Here is a 26,287-nt window from a genome sequence, read left to right as displayed (position 1 = left end):
GCCATTTCCAGTCAGGGTCCACAGAGCTTTGTATGAGGTCCTTTGTTTTTTGTGATTTATATCGAAGATTTAGACTCCAGTTTTGGAGTATTATGACATTTGTAGATAACACAAAAATTGGCTATTTCATTGACAGCAAAGATGTGTGATAGACTGCAGATGGACTGATTAGGTGAGCAGAAAATCAGCAAACGGAATTCAATCCAGAGAAGTGTGGAGTTAAGTATTTGGGTGGGAGAGAAAGACAAGGAATACATAATAAATGGTGGGATACTGAGAAGAGTAGACAAAGAGGCACCTAGAATGAATATCAATAATGTAGGAGAAAATTATTGCACATGCTGGAATCTGTACTTAAAACAACAAATGCTGGAGATCACAGTGGGTCAGCATAAATCCTTCCCCCTCCACACTTCAGCTCTGAAGAGTCATCTAGACTAGAAACATTAGCTTGCTCTCTTTCCACGGTTGCCGTCTGACCCACTGCGATCTCTAGCATTTGTTGTTTTCAACAATGAATATCCATATACGGTTTAAGATTAAGTAGAAAAAGTGGTTAAGTGAAAATTTTCCTTTATTTGTAGTATGAAAAAAAATAACAGCAGTGAGGCTTCACTATAAAATGGAGAATTTTAGTTATGAAGATAAATTGGATTGGTTGTGGCAGTTTTCTTTCAAACAGAGGAGAGATTTATTTAGGTGGGCATAAAGTGGATAAGAACAACCGATTTCCATGAGCAGGGACCCACAAATTTCCATTCACTGGTCAAAGAATTAAGCACAGTTGAGAAACATTTTTATCCAGATGCTGATAGGGTTCTAGAATTCACCATCTGAAAGGATGATACAGGTAGAAAATCTTTTCATATTGAAAAAAGTACTTGGAAAAGTATTTGACGCACCATAACCAATTATGGACCAGGAGCTGGAAAACACCGTCAGAAAAACAATTTTCACCTAGCACAAACAAAACCAGGTGATTCACATCCTGCCATGGGCCAAGTTTCCATGTTCCCAATTAAACAACTAAGTACAAAAACTGAAGTCAAAACTCAGGGTGAACTAGTTCAAATGTAAGGAAACAACTTTCAAGGGATACATTTACTACAAACCTGAAGCATGAACTCCATGCTGATCCTGTTTTCAATGAGTCGCATTACCAGATGGGCTTTACATTGAAACATCTTGTAATACTTCCAGGACAATGTGTGAGGGTGACGAATGGAAAAGTGCAAGTGTGGAGCAGGTCTGTAAGGATTTGAAAAAAAATGTAAAAGCACTGTCACTGTTTCAAGCAACAGCATGAATTCCATATAAATTAGGAGAACCAAGTATTCCTTGCGTATTCCATTTCAAATTCACCTATACACTATACTTAACACTGTCTTTAATACAAAATTAACCTAAATATGTAAATATTGTAAGTATCTGATTTGGTATAGAAGGAAAAAAATCCAAATTCAATTTCTAGACTTTGCTCATGTAGTGAAATCTCAGGCAGTAAAGTGGTTAGAAGCACAATAGCCTTAGGAGTCTTGGGTTGAAATATAAAGAGCCCTCATTGCTGAATACAATGAAAATGACCCAATTGGAAAATGCCTAAATGTAGGCACAGATGAGAAGTAAATTGATTCTCCCTCCCCATTTAACTCACATATGAACTGTCACTTGAATGACTGGCCAATGCATGCGGAATTGAACTTAAATATGAGCAATTACCTCCAGACTGGAGATGCAAAATTAGCGGCACACTGAAAATGTTGAAATTTAAAAAACAAATGTTGCGTTCATATGTGAACGCAAGAAAATATAAAAATAATTAGACATAATATTTTGCTCAACAATAATTATGTCATTAGTTTACTAATAAACCCACGTGCTATAGTAAGTTTGGGGGAAAAAGAACAAATTAAGTGCACAAACCCAAAACGATGAATTAAAAAAACCAAAATGAGCACGCTCAAGCAAGGAAAGACCAAGTGAAGTACAGAAATGGACAGTCATCCAAGCAACAATTCATGTGTGAGCTAAATCACTAAGTAAAGGAAGAGAGTTGGAGAGGGGAAAACAAAGATAGTTGGGGGAAATTACAAGAAAAACAGCTCAGGTCTAATCAATAAAGAGCACAAATTTTAGTAGTTCCGGTGGGACACAGGAAAATTCTCTTTTTCCTTCAAGATATGTTTGCAGTCACTTGCATGGTTGACTACATCCTCAATGACAAAGCTTTTCTATTTTGTCAGGTTGGTGGACAGGGTTGCTTTTTACTCGTCGTTCCATTCTTACGCATCTAATTGAAATTAGGAGCCATTCTATCAGTCGTAATGAAACAAAAAACAAACTGCTGAAAAGCTCAGAAGATCTGGCAGGATTTGTGCAGCAAAATCAGAGTTAACATTTTGGGTCCAGCGGCCCTTCCTCAGAAGGGAGCTAGGAAAACGTCAGTTTATATATCGAAGATTCCAACTCCAGTTTCCTCCTTAGCCTCTTCCCCCACCCTATCTTCTGCACATAAACTGACATTTTTCTGGCTATTGAATCGGAGGAAGGGTCACTGAACCAGAAATAGCAACTGATTTCTCTGCAGATGCTGCTTGACCTGCTGAGCTTTCACAACAATTTCTGTTCTTGTTGTAATGGAAAGAACATTGGATGCTGGCAATCATAAACATGATGTAAACCCTTCTGCTAATTTAAACCCGACACACAGAAGCTCAGCTCGCACCGTAATCTGTTAAATTTCAAAAGGCAAAGAACTATCCCAGAGGTCACTATTTAAAGTAAAAATTAACAATTTTATTGTTTAGGTCCAACAAAGAACAGTAAACCAACCGCTATTTACAACTCCTTTTTCTGAAACCTATCTTTTACCTCCAACTCTAAAATACCGGTCTGATAAATTCTCTCTTAAATTTATGGCAAAAATCAATTTCAAACCCGGGCATAATCTTTGGATGTTGAACTTTCTCTGTCGATTCCTCTAGGTTGACTTTGGTGTTTGGCTGCACAAATTTCTTATAGACAGGTTACCTTTCAGAAAACCATTTGACAAGTAGTCTGTTTGTTGGTGCTTGTTGCTATTCTGCCCCTAACTGTTCAAAAATGTCTGATTTTATATGCCAAAACATCAGATAATTTCATTGGTTTGATGTCATCCCAAACAGTAAAATTCAAATTTGATTGAAATTTGATAACAGGGCACAATTTAAACTGATTGGCTGAATTTATATTTGTTTTTGTTCCCTGGCAACACAACACCAGTTATTTGTGTCAACCAGATGTTACATTTTTAATTCTTTCAGCACACTATGTGTTTCTCTAAGTCCTTGACAGCTTCCTCTCTCTCTCTCTCTCAAAAGGTACAGGATATACTTACACCTTCATAACATTCGGTTGTTATCACTTGTAATGGTTTATTTTCCATCTCTCATTTCATTAACTCTTGCAGTACCCAGAGGTTTACCCTTGGCCATCCATTTCCCATCTGTGTCATCCTTTGAAGGTGTTTGCAGAAATCACATATACATTGATGAAGCCCATCCCACTGCTACTTTTGATTTCTCCACTGAAAGGTCATGACATCTAGTATTTCCCGAGCAGAAATTTCCTCCACTTGAACATTTGGAAGACCTAAGCCTTTGCTTTGTCCCCAATTACCTGTTCCTTCTATCGCTCATCCATTAGAGGTTGAATCAGAATGTTTCCAACCTTTTGGTCATGTGGCCCCAAAATTAGCAATCAAACAATCTCACTGTACTGTGCCATTATGATCCTTGTTTACGGCATTACTGGTTAAGTAGAATGAAACCTGCCCTGCTAGATGATTTTCTCATTTTAATTGATGTGGTTCAGTCACTGAAGCATAGTCACATGGGGCTGCAAACTTTCTTTATACACAAAACTGAACAGTATGAGACAAACAAAACTGCCCAAATACAGAATACAATTGGAAAGGTCTCACCTCACTTCCCAACACCATCTGCTACTGAGATTCTCAGTCAGAGAAATTCTCTTCATACCAAACTTAAAGATCTGAGTTAACTGATTCTCTCCAGTTCCTTTCCTCTGCTCCGATCTCTGGAATCTTCTTGCACTCTCAGTATTGAGAGCTTGTATTTTCACAGCTTCTAATAGCCTTCACATTTCTAAGGAAATGCTCCACGTGTAGAAGTTTTACAAATGGAACTTTTGCACTGAAGTAAACATGCCTCTTCTGAACTCTATTCCTCAATTCCTCCTGCAACATTCTCTCCAGCACACCATACCATCCTCTTCCAGCCGCAACACAGCACTATTCTCTTTACCAGCAGCCCATAACTACCTGCCTCCCACGCAAGTCTCCCTAAAAAATTTCAACGTCATCCCTTCTTCACCAACCACTTGTCTCAGGCAGGGTTGCTCCTGCTCACCTCACTGACCTCCTACCCATGATCCTCCTCCCTCACTTTGCACTAGCCCACACCTCTACTACTTTAACATACAGTGCTCCCCTGTCCTCCTGCAACTTAGAACATAGCTAACTGCACATGCCCCACTGTGCATCTCTACCTGACCTCAATCCTCAGACTCTAAGAAACCCCATCAAGTTGCCCCTTTCCTTCCTTCCAATCCCTACCCTCCGCAATGAAGAGACCCTCAACAGCCATTTTCCCTGGGACTTTCTCTACCCACCTCTCCCTATTAACTGACTTTTGCCACTCCTTGTCACCCTCGCCACTCTGGATTTTAACAGTCTGGTTAAAACAAACACTTCCCAAGTCACCTTCCTACTTTCTCACCTTTGTGCCTTGTGATGAACCTTGGTTCCCCCGGCATTCACCCACAACCTGCAACCCATCACTCTGTGACCAGCAAACCCATAGCATCCCCGCCCACAACCATCAACCCCGTTACCGCCCCCCCCCCCCCCCCCCCCACCCACCATGACCCATCTCAACCTTCTATCCCTTTCATGATAGTGTCCCTTAATTGTTGTTAAGATTATGACAACTTGACGGCTCAGTGAGAGCTAGTTTTTTTTTTAACTAAAGCTTCAAAAATGTGAAACTAAAATCAATAACAAATACACATATCTCTGTGCTTTTGATCATTGTGATCAGTGTTAACTGATAAAACAGACTGAAGCAACTACGAACACTTGGCAGAAATCTACATACGACAAGTCAGCTTTCTTGGATCTATGAACTTAAGTCAATTTTATATAGTCCAGATAATAATCAGGTACTGTAAACCACTACCAAATTGAATTGATATAGTCATTTCAAGGAGAGAACACAGATTAAAAAAAGAAAGTGATAAAAATCATAGCAGGCAATTACAAATAGGAAACCACTCACGTTTCTTTCTCTTTCACCCCTGTAAATATGGGATGCAGCAAAACTCCACCAGTTCTCAATTCATATTCCACTATTTTGTCCAGCTCCTATAAATTACAAACATATTTCGTCGATCATTTAAATATTGTCCTTTGATGAAAATGAAAACATTTATGTTTGCTTAGCCCCTTATTCATAAGACATAGGAACAGGTGGTGGTGATTCAGCCCATTGAGACTGTTCTATCATTCAATGAGATCATGACTGATCTGATCACCATCAACTCCACTTTTGTGACTTACACCCATACCTTGGATTCCCTTCGGAAATTAAAAAGTGGTCTATCTCAGCCTTTAATATACTTAGTGACCTAGCCTTGACAGCTTTCTGCAGTAAAGAATTTCAGATTCAGTAGCCTTAAAAGAATGCTACCACATCTTGATCTTAAACGAATGACTTCTTACTTTGAGATTATGACCTCGGGTCCAAGACTCTCCCACAATAAAGAACAACCTCTAAGGTTTATTTCAATATCATTTCATCTTCTTAATTCCAAAGTGTACAAGCCCAACCTACTCAACCTCTTCTCCTAAGATAGTTCTTCCATACCTGGTGTCAGCCCAGTGAACCTTCTCTGGAATGCCTCCATTGCCAGTGTATCTTCCCCAGATAAAGGGACCAAAACTGATTACAATATTCTAGATGTAGCCTGACTCGCACCTTGTTCAGTTTTAGCAAGATTTGTCTATTTTTATATATCATTCCTTGGAATGAAAGGCCGACATTCCATTTGACTTCATTATTAACCTCAGAACTTGGATGCTAGCTTTTTGTGATTTATGCACTGGGGTCCACAAATCACACTGTGTTGTAGTTTTCTGCAATTTTTCCCCCATTTAAATAACGTTCAGCTCTTTCCTTAATTACTGCCAAACGTAATTACACCAATGATCTCTTGGCTGTTATCTCATTTTCCACCTTCTTAAAATCTTGATTCATTCAAAACTCTGCCTGCTTTTAAAACCAAGTCATCCATCCATCAGCCAAGTCATCCTTCACTGGTTCTGTCCTCAGCTTTGAAATTTTTCATCCATTTCAAACCTCATCCTGGCCTCATCCCCTCAAAATTAATTTTACAACCATTATAAACAATTTTCTGTATTCTCCGAACCTGGCCCCTGTGCACTTCAGATTTTATTCGTCAAACATTTGTTACTGCTTTTAAATGGGTGGGGTCAAAGCTTTGAAATTTCCTCCCAATGTGCCCTGTCTACTAACCCTGCTGAACCCTACTTATCCTTAGTCGGTAGAGATCACAGGTTTACAAGCCGCTATCAAAGAAACCCTGGTAAGTTGACATTCTGCATCTTGTAAATGGTACACATTTTTGCCACTGTGCAGTGGAATTTTAAGATACGCAACCTATGTTCTCTTGAACTTTTTCAAATCATGCAGAATGAATTTGTGCACCAGCATCAAAATTAAAATTAGGAAAGTAATTTTTGTAAGTTAACATAGGTATGGAGAGAAAAGAATAACACCATGCTGACCAGTGACATGGAAACAAGCTAGTCCAAAAATTACAATATTTACTGAATTCAATTTAAAATTTACTGTGGTGATATTTAAACTCATTACATCTCCATTTTAAGCTCAGTGCCATATCCACTACATTATTTTCGTGAAAGCCAGTGTTAATTTTTAAACATTACAGTTTGCACTTTATTAATTTGCACCAGCATTGTGGGTGCACCTCCACCACTCCATCTATGTTTTTAAACTAGTTCTTAATGAGTTAAATAATTTGGTTTTCATGCATAATTGACAGTGTATAGCTACATCTGAGGACCTGATCAGAACAGAATTAATTAGATATTTTGCCTGCCTGGAACCCATAAAACACAGATTAATTCTGCAGGCATGATTTTTATTATGTGGCTATCCTTTAAAAGTTGCATTTTGTAGCAAAATACTCATGGTATTGTGAAGCTTTGCTGTAGATTTAGACATTAATTGATTGCCATAAATCATACAAACACTTCAAATTGACCAGGTTTGCTTTAAAAATAACTTCTATGTTCTGCCACAAATGTCACCTGATTTAGAGGTCATGAACTCAGTGTCAATATTCACTTCGATAAAAATCGCAACACCTCGAAAGCTAGTGCTTCCAAATATACCTGTTGGACTATCGCCTAGTGTTGAGAGACTTTTATTAAAAACTTTGTCCACCCCAGTCCAACACCAGCACCTCCTCAATCAATATTCATTTCGTTCACAATAAAGCTGGCACTATTTTTTACAGTAAAGCTAACTCTCAAATGGGATTACCAATGTGGTTCATGCTACCTCTTTAATCCAGTGTCTGTACTCATTAACACCAAATGTTTTTTTCATCCAAAGGCCATAAATGTATCCAGAGATCCCCTTCAACACCCATTCATCTGACCTGCAGAAACAAAGTTGGAAAGATAGTACACTAAAGGATAAAGAAATTTAAAATTAGTTTACAGAGTACGCCAATTTTCAAAAATACTGCATTCCTCCCCAACCGCCAGATCTGGTGCAAAGAAATAAAAAATCAAAATTTTCAACTGAATATTTAACATGATGAACTCGAGGGGAAAATTACCACTATGGACAGGTTTACAAACGTATCAAAAGCAACGTAGAAGCTCTTTCCCATGCAGCACTTGCATCATACATAAGGAGAAACAATTAATTAACAATTTTACAAGGTATAGTACATGTGGCACAAGCAATGAAAAAATAAGACTTTAAAGACAAAACTCATTTGCTCTTATACTTGTTTTTCACAGGAGTCCAACTAAAAGCAAGTTATTCCAAGCTGAAAGTGGCTACATAAGTACAATGTGTAAATTATTTCCCCATGTCACTTTTATCCTTAACACAAAACACACTCTTTATCACAAACAGTCTTTGTTTCATTTCAATTAACTTATTCAGTATTCAATTTCCTTTGCAATTTTCGAAGCGTTATATTTCCTGCCTGACAGCGTCTGTATTAAGGTGCATGCTCATCAGAAAATTCTTCCCTCATCCTTCAGGTAAACATTCAACCAAAATTAATCAAAGTTCTAATTTCTTCAATTATTGACTGGACACATAATCCATCTAAGTTTTCTTTAACATGCCTAGTGACCAAGCAGAGTCTGTTTTGGTAGTATGCCTCTTTAAAGTTAACAATAATCTTTATCCTCAAGGAAATACTAGCCGGCATGCATCCAGTACTATTTCTACATACAGTCTTGAAGTAAAATATTTTGCTTGTTAATTGTAGATGATTTCATAGATTCAGAATGATTATTTATAACGTTACATCTTTAAATTGGATAAGCACCCAAATGATACAAACTGGGCTGCCATCAAACAATTTTACTGCAGCAGTGAGATCATCATTTTGCCTAGTCATGGACAAAGGTCAATGCACAGCTTTAGTACATGCAGGGATGACAGCCATTCTACATACTAAAACTCGAATATGTGTACCACCACAGAATAGGGATGCAAACATGCTCCTGAGAGTTATGGGAAGGCACAAAGCAGAAACAAGGTTTTCCAACAGTGAATGAAAGCAGGTAAATCACAGAGTCACTCACATCCAGCTAAATAGCACTGCTGGCAGTTGCCTGAAAATGGTTGAGTTGTCAATTTTTGTTAGTAATATTGGGAAAAGATAATAAAACAAATTATACAGGAAAAAAGGGGCAACGAGCAGTTCATGTCAGATATCACTGTGCACACAAATTTTTAAACCCAGTTTGAACACTTGAAAGATTGCTCAAATGTGACATGCAAAATAATCTGAAAGGATTCGCAATAATCTGTCAAAAGTAATGCTTTAGAACCTTCAGGCCATGGACCTGATATTAGCTCTCTCATTGCAGGCTCTTTCCAATCTTGAGTGCCCAGTATTTTCTGTCTTTATTTTAAAATTGGCCGTGCACTCAGAACCACAAGTGAGATGTCATTATACCATACTAAATGCAGCCATCTCAAACATTGTAGAATTTAGAGCATTGTTTTGAACTACTATCTTCAAATATTGTGAATTCAAATCTCAATCTTAATAATTTAATTAAGAAGGAACTTATTTCACAATTCTAAAATATCCCAAACTGCACAAAATTCAATTATTTTGAAGCACATCCATGACTCATCCTTTACATTGATTAGTTACATAATACCCTAGTTGGCATGGAGAAGAGATCATATTGAAACCACAAGGGCCTTGAGACAAAATACAAATTTTGATATATTATTGAAACATGGCATACATTTTTACTGGTGTTAAGGACAAAAACATCCTCTGTTAATTAGCATCTTCATGATCCATTAAATAATATTTAGTGTTGATTTTATTTTGCTTGTTACAGTAAGAAGTCTTAGAACATGATATTTTGTTATGAAAGTCTGCACATCAGTCTCTGGAAATTTAATATCTCTTTTCAGAAGTTAACAGCTTCGAAAGGGCTCATAACACTAGAACAGGAGTATTCCCAGAACTTCTTTGAAAAGTCCTATGTCATTGTTACATTGACTTGGACAGGCAGACAAGGCGTTAAATTCTAGAACTTCCTTGCTGGTGTGCTGATGCACGTGGTGGTGGTGGTGGTGGCGGCGACAGCAGCAGTGCGGGGGGGGGATGAGAACCCATAACATTTTGTCTCTGAGGCAAGTATGTCATCAACATAATCAAGCTGATCTTGATACTAATTTCACAGTTTGTTCACTATGATTTTTATAAAAAAAAACCTTAGTAAAGTTGTTGTTGTGCTGGAGTAGTCTACATAAAACTTACAGTATTGTAAATTTATGATTGTGTATGCCCTTGGCTCTCATCATTTTATATACTCACCATGACATTCTGGAAATGAAACAGCCGAAGAATTGCTGAGCCAAAGCTTGTGCTAAACATCGTCTGGTAAGTGGCGTCTGATCTATAATCATGGCACTGTGCAGAAGGTTTGTGCTAAATGAAAGATGAGAAAATAGACTATGTTTTCAGGCAAGCATTAGATTTTATTTAGTCAAAACAAATAGTGTTTTAAAAGGTAACAAATTCAGTTCAAATGTTAACAAGGCTGACTCTGTATTTCATCAACTGAAAGCTTGAAGCCTGCCAACCCTTTCATATTAATTCTTTAAACTTACACTGTATAATAACATAACTGGCGGTTATTTAGCAGTTGCAAATTCAACATTTGCAATATCCATTAATCAACTGTATCTTAGTTAAGAACAAATGCTCTGGGGCTTTTCAGCTAGTAGTGACCACAATCAACAGAAGAAGAATTGGCAATGAATGCAAAATATTTTAAAAGCGCTCAAAATCTGGAAACAGTGCATCAACTACTAAGAATTTAATAACTTTGGTCAGATGCTTGATCATACAGTGATGCCCTTAGTTAGTTGAACTGTAATAACCATTTTCTGCTTTGTTTAATTAATAACTTGCCTGCCTTGTTCATTGCACACTTTTTGGCTAGGGAATTATGTAAAACAAATATGAGTATTCTCACAGAACACTAATATATTTTCAAATTGGCCAATTGCATTTTTATTCATCCTATATTAACTGGTTTTGCCCCAGTGTGAAAGAGACCAGCATACCTCTATTTTTAATGGCTCAATTTCCTTCTTAATAAAAAGCTGGAGACGAGGGTATCATATGACTGCACAAAGATTTCAGCCAAGTCCAGAAGCCCGTGAGATATAGGAGCAGAATTAGGCCACTCAGCCCATTGAGTCTGCTCTGCCATTCAATCATGGCTGAGTTGAGAAACACATCTGTTGTGAATACATTCAATGACTTGGCCTCCATGGCCTTCTGCAGCAATGAGTCCCACAGGTTAACCATCCTCTGGCTCAAGAAATTCCTCATTTCAAGAGTGGTCTCTTCACGGAGGCTGTGCCCATAGGTCCTGGTCTCTCTGACCAGTGGAAACGTCATCTCCACATCCACTTTACATACTGCAAGTTTCAATGAGATCACCCCTCATCCTTCGAAACTCCACTCAGTCCAGATCCAGAAATCTTAACTGCACCAAATGACAAGCTCTTCATCTTGGGAATCATTCTTGCAAACCTCCTCTGCAACCCAATCACCACCAGCACATCCTTCCTCAAATACAGGGCCCAAAACTGCTCACAATACTCCAAATTCAGTTTGACCAGAGCCTTGTACTGCTGGAGTCTGTATATCTCTACTCTTCTATTCTAGCCATCTTGAAATGAATGCTAACATTCCACTTGCCTTCTGAACTGCCAACTGAATCTGCAGGTTAACCTTAAGAGAATACTAAACTACGACTCCCAAGTATCTTTTCATTTCAGATTTCTGAAGCCTTTCCCTATTTAGAAAATAGCCTACGACTCTGCTTTTGCTACCAAAGTGCAAAAAGTCACATTTTTCTTCCCCATATTGTTTTCCACCTGCCACTTCTTTGCCCTATATCCTACCCTGTCCAAAGTCCTTCTGCACCCTCCCCACTCCCTCAACACTGTCACTCCACCTATCTTTGCATCCCTGCGAAGGTTATTCACTGATTATGGCAGTGAGTCATTAAGGATATGAAGACCTCTATTTCTATATAAGCTTGTGATAGGTTTACTAATCTCAATACATCTAGCCACAGCATCAAATGAAAAGACAATCATCTTCAACTCAACCTTTGGATTGATGAGTAACATGATTAAAATTAGGATCTTCGCATATAAAATAGCAATGATAAAATGCTGAGCTGGAAAAAGCACAGCATGTTAAGCAGCACAAAAGCAGGAGCGTTGATGCTTTGGGCAAGATCCTTCATCAGGACTGGAGAGAGGGAAGGGGGCTGAGAAATGGTAGGTGGGATGGTGATAGGTGGATGTAGGTAGGAGGTGATCGAGATTGGTCAGTGGGAAGAGTGGAGCAGATAGGTGAAATGGAAGATGGACAGGTTAGGTTAGGTCAGGCCGTGGAGATGGACGGAGAGAGGGGGCTGGATCTGGGATGAGGTGGGGGAGTGGGGAAATTTGGAAGCTGTGTATTCTACGTTGAGGCCATAAGGTTGCAAGCTTCCAGGTCAGAAGGTGAGGTGGTCTTCCCCCAGTTTGTATGTGGCCTTCTTTTGATGGAACATCTGTGGTCTGCACGCTCCAATCAACCCCAGCTCCCAATTGTCAGCCACTTCAACTCCTCTCCCACTCCCCAACATGCCCATCCTGGGCCTCTTCCACCATCAAAATAAGGCCACAATCAAACTGGAGGAAGAATACCGCATTTTCCGCCTTGAAAGCTTACAACCTTATGGCTTCAACATAAAATTCACCAGCTTCCAAATCTCCTCAGCACCCACCTCATCCCAGATGAAAAGACAAAGAAAATCATCTACAACTTAACCTTTAGTACTGGGGAGGCGATGGCCTAGTGGTATGATTGCTGGATGGTTAATCCAAAGACCCAGGTAATGTTCTGGGAACCAGAGTTCAAATCCTGCCACCGCAGATGGTAGAATTTTAATTCAACAAAAATCTGTAATTAAGAGTCTAATGATGACCATGATTCCATTGTTGATTGTTGGAAAAACCCATCTGGTTCACTAATGTCCTTCAGGGAAGGAAACTGCTATCCTGACCTGGTCTGGCCCAGATGTGGCTCCAGACCAGACCCACAGCAATGTGGTTGACTCTTAATGGCCCACTGGGCAATTAGGGATGGGCAATAAAAACTGGCTTAGCCTGCAATGTGCTCATCCTGTGAAAGAACAAAAAAAATTACAGCCCTAGGCTGGGATCCAACTTGCCTGTCCGCCCCAGCTCCCTGACCTGTCCATCTTCCTTCCCAGCTATCCACTCTACTCTTCTCACTGAGCAATTTCAATCCTCCTGACCTGCATCCACCCATCACCATCCCACCTACCTTTCCCTTAGCCCCACCCTCCTCCCTCTATTTATTTCTCAGCCCCCTTCTCCCTCCCCAGTCCTGATGGGTCCTGGCCAAAACGTCGACTCTCTTGCTCTTCTCATGCTGCTTGGCCTGCTGTGCTTTTTCCAGCTCCACATTTTATCGACTCTTAACTTTCCAACATCTGCAGTCCTCATTATCTCCAGATATAGAACAGTGACCACTTGGATGAGGTAGCAAGGCAAGCAGCAATCATGGAAACTGTCCCCCTCAACTATCGAGACAAATAGTTTAAAAAAAATTACTTTCTGAAAAAGGGCTTATAGTCCCCAACTATCAAATGAAATGACAATTTTATTTCTTAAAAATCTGAATGTTAAGTCATTATTTTTACTGGCTAACTCTTACCCACTTTACTGAATTACAATTTGAGGAACTAATTTCTTAAAGTGGAGATCAAAGTGAAGCTCAGCATTTCTCGTTTTTTTTCCTCAGAGATTTAAGGAAATCTGAACCTTTAGTTTGATAACATTTAAAAACTAGCCACGAATTCAGTTCTCTCTAGGGACAGAAACACCTGTAGTCAATCCTCAACTTTATTTTTTCTTCATTGTACATTTAATTAGATGGTTTGAATAGAACTTACAACGCTAAGAAACTTGAGCACAACTTGGTAAGAGTTAGAAGTCATTGTGGGGCTTGACTTCCATTCAAAAGTCCTGAAAACTAATCTCAAACTTGGGTGTCATTCAAATTTAACTTTCACAAAGATTTACAAGCAGACTTACCCTGATGGCTCAATTCATCAAACACCCTATATTGTTCTACTGATCCTACAAATCATTGGTTGAGTCTGTAAAAGATCCCAGTTAGCTGATGACAATTGAGACACTGGTAAAGGACTACAACTGTTTCAGTACAACTCAGTTAGGAAAATCTAGGATTTCTGCTCCTAATTATTCCCAAAGTATTTATGATGGAATCTGCTGGTGTCACCAGGACAAGACTTGGGCGTACTCTGATGCCCCTCACCCTCTGCCGATTTTTCCAGTTCTCAATCTAAAGTTCTAACTTGGGCTGTTGACCCCTCTATTACCGCGTTATTAAAAATCAGCTTCTTCAGCAAGGTGCGGATGAAATCAGTAATTCTTGGGCATTTTTTTGGTGAGTGTCTCTTCAACAATAAGGTGACTTACGTGCTCCATTTAAAACTTCAAACTGCTTCCTTAACTGTCACGCGGTAGTTTAAAAAAATTTAGATTTTTCCAGTTCACTGTTCACCCAGCAACCTGCGTCAAAACCAAGTTTCAAGCAGGCAAACACTCTGCTCATGAGCTTCTGGCATTTCTGTTTGAAGTTGCAGCTCACAAATATTTGAAATCAGCCTGAAAATCTCATTTCAAGCAACCCACTGTGGGACAACACCTCATTCAACACTTCTGAACGAAGGCATTTTCTAAATGGAGACTCACCTTAAAATACTCATAGATGCATACGAAGCTACTTCTACAAAGGCTTCATCAACAAATACAGTCTTGTAATAGGCATAGGGGTATCGGCAGGTTAGAATCTCTTCATAAAATTCAAAAATCTCATGCAGAAAGGAGGTGGTGTGTTTTAGGAGAGGCAACAGTTGAGGTAAACAGAAATGTGTCACCTGGAAAAGGAGGCATCAGAATATGAAACACTCATTCCAATAAAACATTTCAAATTAGATAGATATCATTAATATATCAAGTTTTGTCCAGCATATAACTTCCATTGCAAGGAATTAATTCCATATGACTCAACTTTAGTCAAACAAGTTCTTGTACTTAGCCAGAAACTGTATCAGATTTCACTTTTTTTACATTAAACAATTTTGTATAGACTTCCAGCAAAATGTTCTGAAGCTTGTTATGCAGATGTGGGTGTACTGTACCTTTAAGAGAGTTAAAAGCTAGCAGAACTACCTGACTCAGCACCAAGTGTTCTGAACAAGATATAATGTAACATTTGGTCGAACAACTCTATTAGCTGGTTGCCTGGAGACGACAAAACAAATTCGAATTAGGCCAATCAGTTTAAGTTATACCCCAAAAATACCAAACTCCAATCAAATTTGAATTTAGTATATTGACAATCTTAAAAGCCAATGACACAATCTGATGTTTTTGCTGGTGGTGGTATAAGATTGGGGAAAAATGAATAGTTGGGAGGAGAACTGCCAAGCCACCAGCATCTGCAGATTGCCCAGAAAAAATAATTCTCTTAAAAAGGTAGCTTTATCGATCAGTAACCTGTGAAACAGAAATCCATAAGAGGAAAAGACAACCAAGGAGGATATAAGGAAAGATTCAACATCTGCCTGGTTTTGAAAATTTGAATTTCTGGTAAGCCTTAATCAGGAGTTTTATTGAACTGGTATTATAGAAGGGGAAGCAAAAGATAGGTTAGAGGAAGGAATTGTAAATAGTTGTTAGATAATTATTCCATGTTATACTTGAAGAAATAAAGTTGTTAATTTTTGTTTGAAATAGTTCTTGGCCTCAAATTTTCATATTATTACACTGGATAAATCTCTTGTGTTGCTGGTTTAAAATTAAGCAGGAGGATTTATGCCGTGACGTAACAAGCTAAATTACATTATAGAGTATTCAATTTACAGTTAGGTTAAAATACAGCATGGTTAAACAAATTATTTCTGGTTCGGTGCATAAGAGATCAGAGTAGACTATAGGGCCCATCAAGCTATCTCCTCCATTTTGTACAGTATAGCACCATCAGCACAGTACTATACAGTCCTCATCCTTCTGGATGCCCAGAGACACCAAAATCTCAGTCTTGTATCTAATCAACTACGGAGCATCATCAACCTGCTAAGTTGGGGTATTACAACCTTTTCAGTAAAGACATTTCTCATCTCAATTCTCAAATGATCACACCCCCACACAGCCAGCGTAGTTTATTTGCCAGCCAGCTAAAACAACATTTTAGCATCTGCCCTACAAAGTCTGTTCAGAATTAATTCAATAACCACTCAAACACTAGAGAATAAAGGCCCTATTTACTCAACAAGGGACAACTCCGACATCCCAGAGAGGAGTCTAGTGAATCTTCAGAGAACTGTCTCCATTGCCAAGTATAACCTTCCCTAAATATGTAGACCACAGTATCCAGATGTGGTCTTACCAAAGCCCTGTACAAGACTTAATCCTATAGACTGATCTCCTTGCTACAGAGGCCAAGATGCCATTTGTTTTCTTAACTGCTTGATGTAATTGCATCATAGCTTTCTTGGCTTGGTGCTTTTTTAAAAATAAATATTCACTCAGAGAATATGAGCATCTCTGACTAAGGAAATCCAAGTCTCTTTGAACATCAATATTTGTAAGACTTTGAGGAACCTAAAATGTTTTGTGAAGAAATATGCAACAATGTCATTTCTTAAATATTTTCAAAGTCTGTAATCTGGGCAATTATTTTCAAATACTTCTGTTCAGATTCAACAAAACAGCTTACATGATAAATGGATACTTTTAAAACAGAAAGGTGTTAAGTTTTCATGTCATGTTATTATACAGCACATTTTGCTCAAAACTGCTTGTAGAACTGAGGTATTCAGTTTAAATCATCCATATCTAAATGTAAGCACCTTCATCCATCACTTGTTGCTGCCCCCATGTGTATGTTTTATATTATAGCACTTTTAAAGACAATTTACAACATGCTCTGAAATAGAAATATGTTCTGATGCAAAAACGACCAAAAGAGATAGGATATTTCTTGGCCTTTCCAGGAAGCTAACCTGCTCTCAGCAAGTGACCAATTCACACTTAGTGGAAACACTAATATGGACACTACTGTCAACACACCCTGATCCAAGAGTGATAAAAATAGATGATGTTTCATGTTGCACTCCTACGTTATTGCAAATATTTCATTCAATTAATTTTTGTTTTGAAAAGACAACTTAATATCTAGTCCAGTTTCAAAATCATGACTTGTAACATTTTAAGCCTGAAAAAAAGTATGAACTAAAAACATAACTAAAATGTTATGGAAGAAGGCAATTCTTAACTTTCAATAGGCAAATAGGATGAAGAAAAAAAATCAAAGAAACTTAAGGTTATTGACGAAGCAAAAAGAACACACTGTGCTACAATGCAGCAGGCTAATTATTATACACTTCTTAATCACCAGCCTAGAATTTTAAAATTTAAAACAGACTTGCTTGAACAGGATCCTAAAACTGTTCATTCTTTGAAGGGCATAACATGAATGTTTTCTTTAAATATAATTAATCCTAGAATTAGAGGGGACTGGTACAGCAATTAGATCATAAATACTTGAAACTAATTATGATTTCCTTCATATGAAAGGCTATATAAAGCAAGTGAAAGTTCATAAAACAACTTTCTCAAAGTTCCTAGAGGAGATTTCACAATGCTGTACTTTACTGACAATCAAAGATGACATGAAACTTAAGGAAGCTATTATCATAGAGCAGTACTTCAAACATAATGCATTCCAAGAAAAATCTTGAATTACACAGGAGCACATTACTGGTATCTTGAGTTAAAGAAACAGCATCGTATAAAGTCAACGAATGGCCTCTTTAGCTTATACAATCAAGACAACAGCAGTTGCCATGAAAACAACCATGACCACTCCTACCACTAAACCTACAAACATGACAATTCAGTCTCATTTTGCAAATAACTGAAAATGTGTTTCATACTGCTGTCTGAAAATCTGAGTTCATTTTCACCATATAGATTATTTTTAAAAATTTCAGAGTACTCATGGCTGCAGTAATTGAATTTATCATCGTGTAGCAATAATTCAAAAGCATGACACTTTGACCTTATTTCATGAACGTTGACTTTTAATTACACACTTTTAGGAGCTCATGGGGGACACCAAATAGGATTAAGGTGTAGTAGCTTTTAAGTGCTTCTAATTTCAAAGGCCAATTTATAAAATATCATTTTACTCGGTCAGGCCTGAGCATGGCATAGAAAATTGATCTGATGTTCTCTGTCTAACTCTCTGAAGTTACCAATACAATCGACCAAGCAGGTCGATTGCCATTGGATTAAAAATCACTGGCCTGTGAAAGTTTTTAAAAATTTTCCTGATAATTCACTGCTTGCTGATTGGATTGATTCAGAAACATTTTCTCAAGCTTAATGGAGATACTTACATTATCATTGTACTTTATGCATTAAATAAAGCTATTTAAACCATTCACGCAAATTCCAAATATAAACACTGAAAATATTTAGCAGTAAATATAATTTAAAAAGTGATTGCTGTGCTTTTAAGCATAAAAAGGGGAATAAAAGTAGAGATCAAAACAGTCAAACCAAATACAGTTTTGCTCAATTTACCTCATGCATGTAAGGATCAACTAGTATTTCAAAGGGACCGACAGCAAGAGAAATGTTTGGCGCTGCCGTTGGAATAGTCAACATGTAATGAAAAGTTTTTTTTCTCATGTCATTGGTATAAACAGATTCCACCAAATCTCCATTGGAAACTGCCACCATAGCAGCATCAACTGTGAACTCCAATTTCCATGTGCAAAGTTCAGAATAAGAGTCAACACAGGGAAACCAAAATCTGCAAATCACAAACAAAGGCATAAGCTGTCAAAAGTCTTGTAGATCCTCTTCCCTTCAAATAGTTCAAACACCAAAATTTATTCAACACAGAAGTCACTGCATCAACTTAATGCTCCCCTTTCCTAAACTGCAGCATTTCTCCAAGGAACCCCAAATTGTGGATTTAATACCCATGTTGTTGGATAACAAGCTCAAAAGGTCTCAACCCTGTAATTCAAGTAATTCCACCTCCTCTTGTTTCAAGTATCTTAAAGTCTACTCTCCCCCTGACAAAAGTGATTTTCAGATTTAAAATCATATTCTGCAACTATTTAATTGTCATTTTAAATTTAAAAATAAGGCAGATTTAATTCAGGTGGTATAAAATTTTGAAGGGCATTTATAATAATGAAACAAGCATATGTAATATCATTGATAGAAAGGTCAGGAACCAGAAGACATAAATTTGATATATTTGCAAGACAAGGTGAAAGCAAGATGAGGAGAATGCATTATGAACTCAAAGAGTGGTGTCAACAAATTAAATTACTTTCAGAAAGGAGTTGCCTAAATTCTTGAACTGGAAAATTTCAGAGAAATATGATAAAAGTGTAAGGGAATGGGACTAACTTTTCAGCTCTTTTGAAAAGACTGCATAGTGCTTTATTAGTCTGTAATTCTAGCAATAATTAGACAAGCTTTAAAAAAAAATGCTTTCACATATAAGTATTCGAACAACTTATTCCAAAGAATCTGCTTACTCACCTTGTAGAGTTTTCATAACCAAAGGAGAAGACATGCGCCCCTCGCTCAGCCATGCTACCTTCCATATTGGGCACAACAAAATGAAGCCCTCCTTTTGGCTGGTCCAAGGAAAATTCAATATATACCTTCAAAACTTTCATCTCTAATAATACCAAAGATAAAATTATTGACAGTACATTACTGAACAACTGTAGGTTACAGCTTAATTATCAGCATAATTATCAAATATTTTTATATAATGGACTAACACAGAATGACAAAATATTATACCATACGTGGCAAATGTGCTAAGGCACTGTCCACCTGACTGGTCTTCATATCACAGTTTAGACACTTCATGTAGCATGATAATCTGAATAATACACACCCAGGAACAGACAGAAGTCAATTATTATTTGGACAATTTTCTACATATATTGCTCTATGACTCCTCTTCTTGAGGAAAATTGAGACAATTGAGTCAAAAGAACAAAAAAAGCAATAGCTCACCATTTCTAATAGAAGCGACCAAGTCAAGAACCTTGCATTTTTTTTTAAGATTAACTGGATATCAGGTTGTATGCATTCCAAATGGCTGCTTTTAAAGTGAGATATCAATATGCAGTGAGATATGTAATTGACAAGAAATGCATGCTAAAGATATACTTTGAATATAATATGAAGTTTCCTATGGCACTGGTCACAGTAGATGAAATAAGAATTAGAACCAAAGAATCCCTACAATGCAGAGAGGCCATCTGGCCCACCGAGTCTGCATCAACCAACTGAAGAGCATCCTATTCCCATAACTTTGCATTTACCATACTAAGTCCACCTAACCACATATTCCTGAACACTATGGGGTAACTTAACACGGGCAAGCCACTTTAGACCTTCGGACTGTGGGAGGAAATTGGAGCAATGGGTAGAAACCCATGCAGACATGGGGAGAACATGCAAATTTCACAGTCACTTGGGGCTGAAATCAAACCTGGGTTCCGGGCGCTGTGAGGCTACAGTTCTAAACATTGTTACAACGTGCCATTCTACATGGGAGCAATACATGTTGCTTTATTCTTCGTGAAACTGTGCCCCTTTACGGAAAGATAATTTCAACTGCTAGTGAGCAAGCATGGATTAAACTTATATCAAGGCTGAAAAGCATTTTACTTTAAGAACCTTGGCTAAGTTTTTATTTTATATTTGGCAAGATCAATTAAGTGTCTGCAACATTCTGATTGATGCTTTGTTTTTACAGCCAATTAATTACTTTTGAAGTGCAGCCATGCAGGAACATAGGCAATGTAACAATAATGTGCATGCAAGGTCCCATAAATTAGATAAATCCTCAGCTCATCTTGGTAATGCTGGTTGTTCTGTGTCCCACAAATAAGACAACAGCACCATATTTTCTTTCACATGAACTCAATTTAAGCACTCTATTCCTAAGTTAAAAACATATCCTGAAAGACTGAATTTTCCATAACATGCTATCAATTATGAAATCAATTCTTGGGAGTGGGTTCAAAGCCAGCAGTGTTTCATTCAAATACGTGGATTCTACTACTTGAGCCAAGCTGACACTGAAGCATGCCGCATGGAAGGACAGCATTTTACCAAACATGTCAGTGTCGACACATTGAGAATGCTTTCCACTTCCAAACCCTTGCTCCTTCAGTACAAAGTTCTCCTTTCTACACCCTCATTCAAAGCCACTATCAAGTCTCGTTCTAATGTATATTCAAACAGTGTAGTCCAGATCAACATAACTGTTGAAATATTCAATCCAATTTTAATATAAACAATTTCAATCCAACCCCACTGTACATTTGCCAATTATTTACATGTTGGAAAAATGCTACAGTATTGGATATGCTAATGTAAAACCTTTATTCAAAAAATGAAGGTAACTTGAGGGCAGTTAACACAACATTGGCTATTGGGAAAATGTTGGAGCCGATCATAAAGGTTTTAATAGCACAGTCTTACAATGTAATATAATCAAGCAGGGTCAGCATGGTTTCATGAAAGGGAAATCATGCCAAGCAAGTGTATTAGACTGCTTTGAAGTAACAAACAAGATAGTTAAAGAGGAAACAATGGATGAAATATATTTGGATTTCTAGAAAACAATTGAGATGCAATAGCCTACTTAATAAGAGACCCTGGGTGTTGGAGATAGCATATTAGCATGGATAGAAGATTGGCAGTTGTGCATTTGATGTGGTTCATATGGACTTCAGTAAGGCTTTTGAAAAGGCCTCACATGGAAGGCTGGTCCAAAAGATAAGGGTGCATGGGATCCAAGGCAAGTTGGCAAACTGGATCCAAACTGAATCTGGATTGCACATAGGAAGGAGAGAGTGATGATGCAGGTTGTTTCATGGTTGGACCAGCAGTGCACCACAGGGATTAGTGCTGGGACCCTTGCTGTTTGTACGTACTTTAAATGACTTGTATGTGACACGAACATTGCTGGTGCTATTGTTAGTGAGGAGGATGGTCACTGGCTACAGTCTGATATTGATCAGCCGATAAACTGGGCAGAGCAATGGCAGATGGAATTTAATCCTGATAAGTGAGAGGTGATGTATTTTGGAAGGTCTAATGAGGAAAGGATTTACACGATGAATGGCAGGTCCTGAGAGATTACAGAGGAATTCATGGACCTTTGTGTAGAAGTTCATAGATCTCTGAAGATGTCAGCACAGATTGACAGGGTGGTGAAGTTGACTTGCCTTAATTAGCCAGGACACAGAATAAAAGGAATAGGGAAGTCCTTTGCAACATTATAGAGTATTTGTTAGGCTTAATAAAATTATGAGTGGCATAGGTAGGGCAGACTGTGAGAATCTTTTCCCCAGATGTGTCTAAAAACCATAAGTTTAAGTGGTTTAGAGAAGATTGGAGAAAACAAATTTCACCTGGAGCATGGTAGAAATATGGAAAGTGCGATCGGAGATAGTGGTGGAGGCAAGTAGTCTTGCAACATTTAAAGAACACTGGATAAGCACTTAAACTAGGGCACAGTAGGCTTTGAGCCAAAACAACACAAATAAGATTAAAATAGTCTGGTGTTTGTTGGTTGGCATGATGGGCTGAGGGGCCTCTTTCTCTGCGGTATTACTTCACAGGTAATAAAAAGATGGAAAATTGGGATAAGGTTTGTGTGTCTGCATGTGAGAGAGGGAGACAGAGACAGAGACAGAAATGAGGAAAATGTATTATCGCCAAGTTTATGGATAACACAAAATTAAGATGGTTATTCAAGGTGCATCCACTTAACACTAACCAAAAAGGTTCTGTGCGTCACACTGATAAGGTGACTAGTTTCTTTTTTTTGAGTTTGACAGTAGTCTCGTTGGGAATTTACGATCGTGGGAATGGAGTTCAATGTCCCTCCAGCAGAAAGTGGGCAGTAAGGGTCACCAGTAGTGTCGCTGCTGACTGCATCTGTGGAAAATGCACCCAACTCTAGGTCCTCTAAAACCACTTCAGGGAGCACAGAGTCTGTCCCTGTTACTCAAAAGGGAAGGGGAGCAGAGCATTGGTTACAGGACTTTATAGCTTTGGGGGGGGGGGGGGGGGGGGGGGACACATACAGGAGGGTCTGTGGGAATGAAAGACGTTCACGGTTGGTGTGCTGCCTCCTAGGTGCTAGGGTTTGTGATGTCTCTGATCAGGTTTTCGGGATCCTTGAGGGGAGGGAGAGCAGCCCAAAATCGAGGTCCACACAGGCACCAATGACGTAGGTAGGAAGAGAGATGGGAATTTAAGGCAAAAATTCAGGGAGCTAGGATGGAAGCTTAGAGATAGAACAAACAATTGTTATCTCTGGTTTGTTGCCAGAGAGAGGGAGGCGAGGCCTCAACAAACAGGATGGTCTTCAACTGAACCAGAGGGGTACTGATATCCTGGGGGAAGATTTGCTAATGCACTTCGGATGGGTTTAAACTAATTTTGCAGGGGAATGGGAACCAAAATTGTAGTTCAAGTATATGGGAGGTTGAGAGTAGTGATGTCAGAACAAAGATTTCAAGATCACAAAAAGGCACCAGCAAGCAAGAAGTTGGGGAGCACTTGGAATAAGGTGGGTGAACTTGCATCATGGGTTGGTACCTGGGATTTTAATGTTGTGGCCATTTTGGAGATATGGGTAGAGCAGGGACAGGAATAGTATTGCAGGTTCCAGGATTTAGATGTTGAAATAAGAACAGAGAAGATGGTAAAAGAGGGGTTGACGTGGCACTATTAGTTAAGGACAGTATTAAGTTTGCAGAAAGGATGTTTGAGGACTTGTCTACTTAGGTAGTATGGGCTGAGATTCGAAACATGAGAGGTTACCCTGTTAGGAGTTTTCTATACGTCTCCAAATAGTTCAAGATGTAGAGGATAGGATAGCAAAGATGATCCTTAATAGGAGCGAGAATGACAGGGTAATTATTTGAGAGTCTTTAACTTTCCAAATATTGACCAGGGACACTACAGTTCAAGTAGATGGGTCTGGTTTTGTCCAATGCATGCAGGACGGTTTTCTAACACAATAGGTAGACAGGCCAACAAGGGGAGAGGCCACATTAGATTTGGTACTGGGTAATGAAACCGGCCAGGTGTTACATTTGGAGGTAGGTGAGCACTTCGGTGATAGTGACCACAATTCAGTTATGTTTATTTTAGTGATGGAAAGGGATAGGTATATAATCGCAGGCAAGAGTTATAGCGGGGGGGGGGGGAAAGGCAATTTGGCAAAATTTAGGATGGCTAGGATGGGGAAAGAAACTGCAGGGGATGAGCACAATTGAAATGTGGAGCTTATTCAAGGAACAGCTACTGTGGGTCCTTGATATGTATGTACCGGTCAACAGGGAGGAAGCTGTCGAGCGCAGGAGCCGTGATTTACGAAGGAAGTTAAATCTCTTGTCAAGAGGAAGAAGGCTGCTTATGTTAGGATGAGATGTGATGGCTCAATTAAGGTGCTTGAGAGTTACAAGTTAGCCAGGATAAATGGGAGGTGATGCATTTTGGTACAGCAAACCAGGGTAGGACTTATACACAATGTTAGGGTCTTCAGGTGTGTCACCAAACAAAGAGACTTAGGGGTGCAGGTGCACAGTTCCTCAAAAGTGAGATCACAGATAGACAGGGTGGTGAAGGCAGCATTTGGCACGCTTCCCTTCATTGGCCATGTTGCACATATATAGGACTTTGGTGAAGCCACTTTTCGAATATTGCATACAACCCTGGTTGCCACTCCACAGGGAGTTTTTTTTTAAAACGTTCATGTGTCACCAGCTTGGCAGCATTTATCATCGCTCCCTAATTCCCCAACTAGCAGTTAAGAGTCAACCACATTGCTGTGGACTGGGTCACATATAGGCCAGACCAGGTAAGGTTGGCAGATTTCCTTCCCTAAAGGGCATTAGTGAACTTTTGGGATAGGGTAAACAAGGGTTTTTCAGACACTTGACAATGGATTCATGGTCATCATTAGAATCTTAATTCCAGATTTTTATTGAACTCAGGTGTGTCAGAATTTGAACATGGGTCCCCAGAACATTACATGCATTAAATAGGCTAGTGACAGTACCACAAGGCTATTGTTAAATTGAGAGGGTTCAGAAAAGATTTGCAAGGATGCTGCCAGAACTGGAAGGTTTGGAGTTATAGGGAGAGGCTGAATAGACTGGGGTTTTTTTTCCTGGAGTGTCATAAGCTGAAGGGTGACTTTAAAAAAGTTTACAAAATCATAAAGAGCATAGATAGGGTGAATAGCCCAGGGTATTCTGTCTAGGGTGGTGGAATGCAAACCTAGAAGTTTGGGTTTAAGACAAGAGAGGAAAGATTTAAAAAGAGATAACATCTTCACACAGAAGGTGGTGCATGTATGGAACAAAGAATCAGAGAAGGCATCTAGATGGGTATATGATAGAAAGGGTGAAGAGAGGTATGGGAAAAATGCTTGCAAATGGGTCGAGGTCAAATTGGGATGCCTGCTTGACACGGACAAGTTGGGCCGAAGGTTCTGTTTCCAACCTGTATGACTATAACTTGGTTATTAGTCCACAAATTCATAGATTTAATAAAATCAATTTAATAACTTTGCCATATTAGAACTTGAATTCAATCTGAGGTTAAGTGATTGCCTGTATCCTGAACACTTTGCTTTGCAGCATGCACTTATAATTACCATCAACGTGTTTCCATAGTTCAGATGGGACTTTGATGCACAGCTCTCCATTTCCTGTGTCTGGGTCAACTGCGCTGACTGCTGCCGCATAGGCATTGGAAAAATAATTAAGATTCCGCCTAGAATCCAAAGGAAGAAAGAAAATTGATGTATTCCATATTTTAACAGACCCAATAGGCTAATTGGTCTACTTCTGCTCCTTCATGATCAAATTTTATTTGCAGCTATTACTAACTAATCTCATTAATTAATTTTGTTGATTTTAGGAAGCAAAAAGAACAGTTTGTATTTTTTATGTCAGTTACATTTACTTATGGCATCACAAGATTCGAGATTCAAGCACCATTCCATTTATTTTGTGTACAAAAATTAAGAATGACATTCCAGTACAGTATTAAAGAAGCACTGCACTCTCAGAGGTGGCATCTTTCCGGCAAGACATTAACCCAAGGTTCATCTGGCTATTTTGAGGGAAGTAAATTATCCGATTGTACTACTTTGAAAAAGAGCAAGGGAGTTATCCCTTGTATCCTAACCAATATTGATC

General features: G+C 38.6%; 1 protein-coding gene across 1 annotated transcript in view; it reads right to left on the bottom strand.

Moving 5' to 3' along the window:
- taf2 (TAF2 RNA polymerase II, TATA box binding protein (TBP)-associated factor) overlaps window positions 1-26,287 on the bottom strand; it is a 96,272-nt gene that overhangs the window by 58,057 nt on the left and 11,928 nt on the right. Inside the window, exons 4-11 of the mRNA XM_072571207.1 lie at window positions 25,741-25,859; window positions 19,575-19,716; window positions 18,597-18,828; window positions 14,697-14,881; window positions 10,195-10,308; window positions 7,665-7,764; window positions 5,337-5,422; window positions 1,113-1,248 (exon numbers count right to left, since the gene is read on the bottom strand). Coding sequence (XP_072427308.1) covers window positions 1,113-1,248; window positions 5,337-5,422; window positions 7,665-7,764; window positions 10,195-10,308; window positions 14,697-14,881; window positions 18,597-18,828; window positions 19,575-19,716; window positions 25,741-25,859 — 1,114 coding nt within the window. The remainder of the gene's footprint in view (window positions 1-1,112; window positions 1,249-5,336; window positions 5,423-7,664; window positions 7,765-10,194; window positions 10,309-14,696; window positions 14,882-18,596; window positions 18,829-19,574; window positions 19,717-25,740; window positions 25,860-26,287) is intronic.

The sequence above is a fragment of the Chiloscyllium punctatum genome, chromosome 5 (assembly GCF_047496795.1).
Source record: "Chiloscyllium punctatum isolate Juve2018m chromosome 5, sChiPun1.3, whole genome shotgun sequence".
Classification (NCBI taxonomy): Eukaryota; Metazoa; Chordata; class Chondrichthyes; order Orectolobiformes; family Hemiscylliidae; genus Chiloscyllium; species Chiloscyllium punctatum.
The sequence above is the reverse complement of the archived record's forward strand: the minus strand, read 5'-3'. Positions and strand labels throughout refer to the sequence as shown.